This window comes from Bufo bufo, chromosome 1, assembly GCF_905171765.1.
Source record: "Bufo bufo chromosome 1, aBufBuf1.1, whole genome shotgun sequence".
Lineage (NCBI taxonomy): Eukaryota > Metazoa > Chordata > Amphibia > Anura > Bufonidae > Bufo > Bufo bufo.
The window spans coordinates 14603718-14611350 of record NC_053389.1 but is presented as its reverse complement, the minus strand read 5'-3'; the positions used below and the strand labels follow the sequence as shown (position 1 = coordinate 14611350).

At 44.2% G+C, this 7633-nt stretch overlaps 1 protein-coding gene across 1 annotated transcript in view; it reads right to left on the bottom strand.

The window, feature by feature from the left end:
• Positions 1-4074: 4074 nt before the first annotated feature.
• The window catches only part of LOC120989951 (chemokine-like receptor 1), a 31101-nt gene continuing 27542 nt past the window's right edge, over positions 4075-7633 (bottom strand). Inside the window, exon 3 of the mRNA XM_040418825.1 lies at positions 4075-5245. Coding sequence (XP_040274759.1) covers positions 4225-5232 — 1008 coding nt within the window. The 5' untranslated portion in view covers positions 5233-5245 and the 3' untranslated portion in view covers positions 4075-4224. The remainder of the gene's footprint in view (positions 5246-7633) is intronic.

The window sequence follows — 7633 nt, the reverse complement described above, 5'->3', positions numbered from 1 at the left end:
CAGCGGTGATGGGGACACATGCTGCTGGGGACACCGCTGACAGGGACATTGCTGTGCTGATGGGGATGTTGCGGTGGACACTGCTGATGGGGACATTGCTGTTCTGATGGGACATTGCTGGGGACACCGCTGATGGGGACATGGGTATCCCCATCAGCGGTGACCCATCATCGGTTTCCACATCAGCACAGCGGCGTCCCCATCAGCAATGATGGGGACGCTGCTAATGTGGAAACTGCTGATGTGAACATTGCTGTGCTGATGGGGACATTGCTGAGGACACCGCTGATTGGCACACTGCTGATGGGGACAAAGGTGTCCCCATCAATGGTGTCCCCATCAGTACAGCAATGTCCCCATCAGCGTCCCCATTCTGATGGGGACATTGCTGTTCTGATGGGGACACCACTGATAGGGACACGGGTGTCCCCATCAACCGCGTCCCCAAAGGCAGTGTCCCCATCAGTGGTGTCCCCATCAGCTGCTAATGGGGACTCCGCTGATGGGGACATTGCTGTTCTGATGGGGACATCATTAATGGGGACATTGCTGTGCTGATGCTGACATTGCTGTTCTGATGGGGACATTGCTGTGCTGATGGGGACACCGCTGATGGGGACATTGCTGTGCTGATGGGGACACCGCTGATGGGGACATTGCTGTGCTGATGGGGACAACGCTGATAGGGACACGGGTGTCCCCATCAATGGTGTCCCCATCAGTGGTGTCCCCATCAGCACAGCAATGTCCCCAACAGCAGCGTCCCCATCAGTGGTGTCCCCATCAGCACAGCAATGTCCCCAACAGCAGCGTCCCCATCAGTGGGTGTCCCCATGATGGGAATATTGTTTTTCTGATGGGAATATTGTTTTTTTGATGGGAATATTGTTTTTTTTATGGGAATATTGCTTTTCTGATGGGGACATTGCTGTTCTGATTTGGCCATTGCTGTTCTGATGGGGACACCGCTGATAGGGACACGGGTGTCCCCATCAATGGTGTCCCCATCAGCCGCGTCCCCAACAGCAGTGTCCCCATCAGTGGTGGCCCCTATCAGCTGCTAATGGGGACTCCGCTGATGGGGACATTGCTGTTCTGATGGGGACATCGTTGATGGGGACATTGCTGTGCTTAAGGGTGACACGGCTGATGGGGACATTGCTGTGCTGATGCTGACATTGCTGTGCTGATGCTGACATTGCTGTGCTGATGGGGACATTGCTGTGCTGATAGGGACATTGCTGTGCTGATGGGGACATTGCTGTGCTGATGGGGACATTGCTGTGCTGATGCTGACATTGCTGTGCTGATGGGGACATTGCTGTGCTGATGCTGACATTGCTGTGCTGATGGGGACATTGCTGTGCTGATGGGGACATTGCTGTGCTGATGGGGACATTGCTGTGCTGATGGGGACATTGCTGTGCTGATGGGGACATTGCTGTGCTGATGGGGACATTGCTGTGCTGATGCTGACATTGCTGTGCTGATGCTGACATTGCTGTGCTGATGCTGACATTGCTGTGCTGATGGGGACATTGCTGTGCTGATGGGGACATTGCTGTGCTGATGCTGACATTGCTGTGCTGATGCTGACATTGCTGTGCTGATGGGGACATTGCTGTGCTGATGCTGACATTGCTGTGCTGATGGGGACATTGCTGTGCTGATGGGGACATTGCTGTGCTGATGGGGACATTGCTGTGCTGATGGGGACATTGCTGTGCTGATGCTGACATTGCTGTGCTGATGGGGACATTGCTGTGCTGATAGGGACATTGCTGTGCTGATGGGGACATTGCTGTGCTGATGGGGACATTGCTGTGCTGATGCTGACATTGCTGTGCTGATGGGGACATTGCTGTGCTGATGCTGACATTGCTGTGCTGATGGGGACATTGCTGTGCTGATGGGGACATTGCTGTGCTGATGGGGACATTGCTGTGCTGATGGGGACATTGCTGTGCTGATGGGGACATTGCTGTGCTGATGGGGACATTGCTGTGCTGATGCTGACATTGCTGTGCTGATGCTGACATTGCTGTGCTGATGCTGACATTGCTGTGCTGATGGGGACATTGCTGTGCTGATGGGGACATTGCTGTGCTGATGCTGACATTGCTGTGCTGATGCTGACATTGCTGTGCTGATGGGGACATTGCTGTGCTGATGCTGACATTGCTGTGCTGATGGGGACATTGCTGTGCTGATGGGGACATTGCTGTGCTGATGGGGACATTGCTGTGCTGATGGGGACATTGCTGTGCTGATGGGGACATTGCTGTGCTGATGCTGACATTGCTGTGCTGATGCTGACATTGCTGTGCTGATGGGGACATTGCTGTGCTGATGGGGACATTGCTGTGCTGATGGGGACATTGCTGTGCTGATGCTGACATTGCTGTGCTGATGCTGACATTGCTGTGCTGATGGGGACATTGCTGTGCTGATGGGGACATTGTTGTGCTGATGGGGACATTGTTGTGCTGATGCTGACATTGCTGTGCTGATGGGGACATTGCTGTGCTGATGCTGACATTGCTGTGCTGATGGGGACATTGCTGTGCTGATGGGGACATTGCTGTGCTGATGGGGACATTGCTGTGCTGATGGGGACATTTTTGTGCTGATGGGGACACCGCTGATAGGGACACGGGTGTCTTTGCGTTGTTTTGCTAAAGTTTTTTCTCTTTTGTTCTCAGTCATATCATGCTGATTACAAAAACGATCCATGTAAAATATATACATTTAATTTAATACATAACTGATTTTTTTTTCCGGCCCCCGAATACTTGTAAAATCTTCAATGTGGCCCTCCTGTTGAAAAGTTTGGAGACCCCTGCTTTAGCCCATGGATTTCTCCACATTTTCTGAATTTGTTAATGATATTATGTACTGTAAATGGTGGGATATTCCAAGTCTTTGTAACTTTAAGTTTAGGTAGTAGATCTTTATGAAACAATTTTTAGATGCATTTTTTTGTGTGTTTTTTTTTTAGATTGGTGAGCCTCTGCCTAATCTTCCATCTGGGAGACTCTGCTTCTCTTACATACTCTTATATTTTACCCAGTCGTGTGACAGTGGCAGATTGCTCCTCCAGCTGTTTATTAGTACCACTTACTTTTCCAGCATTTTGTGACCTCTTTGTCCCAGCTTTTTGAGATGCCCTGCTGCCATCAAGTTCATATGTGTCCTGTGATCTATCTCTGAATAAAATGTGGGTCTCTGAGATTTGCAAATCACTGCATTCTGTTTTTATTGACATTTATTTACATTTTACACTGTCCCAACTTTTTGGGGGGGGAATTGATGTTGTGCATTTTAAAAAAAATAGAGAACAGCATTTTACTTCATAAAAAACTCCACTTCTTCATAAAGGGCTTTTCTGTGGAAAATGACGTTGGAAAATGAAAGGGGCTTTCACTAATGTTGATTGCGAATATTCTAATCGCAAATTTTTATTGCGAATATCAGCACTTCGAGAATTTGCGAAGATGTAGAATATAGTGTTATATATTCGTGTTCGCAAATTTTCTAGATTTTTTTTCATCGTTAATCTCCCTTCTTGCTTGTGGGCCAATGAGAAGGCTGCAATATCTTTGTCTGAGCTTAGCAACATCCCTAGCAACCAATAGGAATGTTGCTGACCCCTTACTATATAAGAACCTCCCCAGCAGCCATTTTCTGCAGTTTTTTGCAGTTCTGAGAGAGAGAGCAGTGACATTACTGTGCTCTGAACTTTACTGTGTAATTACATTAGATAGTTAGTTAGCTTATATATATAATACAGATAGTTAGTGGGAGACAGTCAGTGTAGGTTATATCCTGATATAGTGGAGCTGATTCCAGTGCAGGGTGTTAGGTAGTGTGATAGGAATTACTGTACTGTGCATTTTCTCCAGTCTCAGGAAACTTCTAGCAGCTTGAAAAATGTAGCAAACGTGACCCACGCCTGTTTTGCACTCGCAATACGCACATATTACATTGCTGATTTTAGCAAGAAAATAATGTCTGGAGATCACAAATTCTAGAATTTGCTAATTTATGGCAAATATTAGACCAAAAATTCACGAAATATCACAAAAACGAATATTGCCTATGCTGCTCATCACTGGCTTTCACATCTCAACAACCTCTGTTAAGAATAAAGCTTCCCTTTTAGGAGTCTTTCTTTCTTAACATGCTATAACCTTCCATTCCAGGTTCCATCACACTCTGATCTAATCAAGGTTCTATATCCAAAACATCCTTCTCCTTGAATGTGTTTTCCAGAATAAATTGGATGGATTTGAATGATTTTTTCTTGAAACCTCTTCCAAAGAAGATGTAGATCATGGGATTAACACAACTGCTGAAGAAAATGATGCAGCATACAAGGTTGGATATGATCAAGTCAGCAGTCCTACTAAATTCAATATTTAGAACTTCTAGGAAAGTCCATATAAGGAATAGGAACCAAAAGCTGAAAAAGCAAAGTACAATAGTGATAATGACTTTCAGGCGCCTATTTGATCTTGAAAAATGTCTGCTTCTGTTTCTTCTCAACCAAAGTATGATAAGACTGTTGCAAATGGTTATGATAGACAATGGGATGAGGAACATGGTAACTAACGTAATGATTTTCATAGTTTGCTTCATTGTGGTATCTATATCATCATTAGCACCATAGATGGGGATACAATATGAGATGCCATCCTCAGAGTCATGAAAAATGTTGAAGAAAGCAAGATATGGAGAACTAAGCATGAAGCAAGTTGTCCATATTATAGCTGAGATGGCTAATGCCAATTTGGGAGTCCTATGCTCTTTCGACCACAAAGGACACCTGATTGATGCGCATCGGTCAACACTCATAATCATTAGGAAAGAGGAGTTTATGGACATGTTAAGAAAGAGAATGGTGGAAACCACCTTGCACATGGTTTGACCAAAGGGCCAGTGGCCTTCCATAATTAACTCAGTTATCTGGAGAGGGGAGATCATATCACATAAAAAATCAGCTATGGCCAAGTTCAGAAACCATAAAGTGCTGACTGTCTTCTTCATCTTAAACCCTGCAATCCAGATGACCAGACCGTTCCCAGTAATCCCCAGGATGAAGGTTATGCTGTAAAAAATTATGTTGAATACGTGAATCATGCAGAGAATGATTGGGTTTATTTCTTCTGTATCTACTTCGGTGTCATTGTATATTGTGTAATAAAATGTTGGAAAAAAAGAAGCATTCTCCATATTTGACAGTCTCCTGTAGTAAAGTAAAAGAAACAAAGACATAGGTATGAAATAATTAAGACTTTCCATTATTTTACTTGCTCACTGTTACTTTGTATTACACTTAAAGTATTTGTGTAAGATTGCAAGATAAGATCTGGTTTTGACCCTATATTTAGAACCCAAACGTTTTCTGTGGTCTGTGTTTTGTATTATATGTTCAAGAAAACTGTAATGCAGCAGGTGTGGACCCACTGTGTACAGAGTTGGTTTGGGTCTACTCCTAAGGGTGCCATCTAAGTGGACCCTGGTCTTCATCCTTTCACACCTATATAGAAATCTGGTCTTTACTGCAGGGGAACCACCAGGCTTCCACAGTACTCCTTGTTTCCATTTCTGTTCACTGACAGTTGACCAAGGTGGGACATTGTTACAACGCACTAAGGGCATAAGCAAAATTGTAGTCAGGCAACAAGCCAAGGTCAGGGTAGGCAAAGTTAAATCAAACTCATAAACAGACAATGGGTCAGGGAAGGTAGCACAGGTTCAGTATGTTCTACAGGGAGAGGTCAGGGCAGAAAAGGTTCAACACAGTAAACAAAGGTCAATAACGGGAGTTCAAACAACACACATACACTTTCACAAAGACTAAACTATCTAGAGACCTAGGCACATTCCCATAGGGGAAGTCACCTTAAATAACCCAAACTTTCATACAGTGTTCTCTAGTCTAATAGAGGGCTACTAAGGAATATCAAGCATACTGTAAATCCTTTCACATCGGATTTTGTATACTGGGAGAAATTTGGTTAGTCTTGATTAAAGGCCATGTTCCAGTTTTTACAAACAAAGGCTTATGATCAGGATAGGGCATTAATATTTGATCTTAGGTGGGGTCTGACACCCTAAAACCCCATTGAGTTGTTTCAGAGTAACTTTGGTGCCAGAAATGTGCGCCAGAACTACACATCTCTGTCCATTCTTATTCCATTTTCCTGAATTGGATGGACACTGCAGTAACCAGCTCCATCCACTACACATTGGATGGAACCGTGTAGGTCCACTGCCAACTTCTGGCACCAGCTGATTGATGGGGTGTTAGTCAGTTTGTGATGGCTAATCCTGATGATTGGGTGTCAATTGTAAAATCTTGTACATCAGCTTTGAAAGATAATGTGGACTTGGAGAGTTTTTTATGCTGTTCTTTTATGTTTCTTATTTAGGTGGGTAACTGACATGGGTGGAAAATGTGGAGGTGAGTTAACATTTGCTTCTGTATATTTTGTTAAGATGTACATTGTTGGATCATTTTTGTTATATGTGTCATGTTCTCTTGATGTGTTTATGATAAATACAGAGTTCAAGAGAAAATATCTATATGCATTGTTATGGATCAGTGAGTGGACCCACTGTGCCAACTAACCAGTTTGGCATAGAGCTAACCTTAAAGGCATTGTTCTGGCCCTTTCCAGATAACTCCTAAATAGGTATATAAACTTTGGTGTGGGGAAGCAACCACACTGCTTTCTCCTGGGGTATTCCTGGTGTAGTTGCCAGCTGACCTATTGAAGTCAGTGACTCCGGTGCAAGCACCAGTTGCTCATGATATAGAAAACAAACCAGAATTGCAGGAAAAACATAAATACAGTCTGAACAGTAACTAAGGCTTGAAAGTTTTTTTTTTTTTTTATCCAGGCAATGCACAGTTAACATGATTGAGGCTAGACACCGAATAGACTTGTGGGCAGGAGAGTGGTGAAGCAGACACAAGGCAGTCAGAATAGGAAATAGACTGCAGCACAAGCTGGGCAGAAGGACTGGGTATAGAACTGAAAAAGCAAATAGAATTGAACTGAACTAAAAGTGCAGGAGCATACAGGCAGGATGGGTACCGGGCAGGAACACAGGCAGGAAATAATGCAGAATAAACACAGGTAAATAGACTATCAAACAACTTTGAGCTGGACCTTTCCGGGGCCAGAGGTGAGTGCATGCTCACTCTAAGCAAATACTGAGGCAACAACATGGAGATGGTGCTGGTGACCAGGACGTCGGATGGTATGGTGAGTGGCACAGCTTCCATGCACGCAGGCTAAAGCAGAAGGTCATAGACCACAGACCTAACACTTTTGATCAAGTACCCTACTGTTCTAATCCACCCTTTCTGTAGACAGAAGGAACATTACTAGGCTTATTCCAAAAAGGCAGGTGGGCCGGAAAATAGATAATAGCAAGCTAAACGTCCTGTACTATGGACCTGTACAACACACATTTGTAATGCAGCCTTGTGAATGGATATTTAATCCAAAAGTCCATTAGAAAAAAATCATATCTAGTAATCATTACTAAAGCCAGTTTGTAAGGAATCTACAGTACCTAATGAGCTTTTTGGAGCATTTTAGATGCCACAGCACTTTAAGAG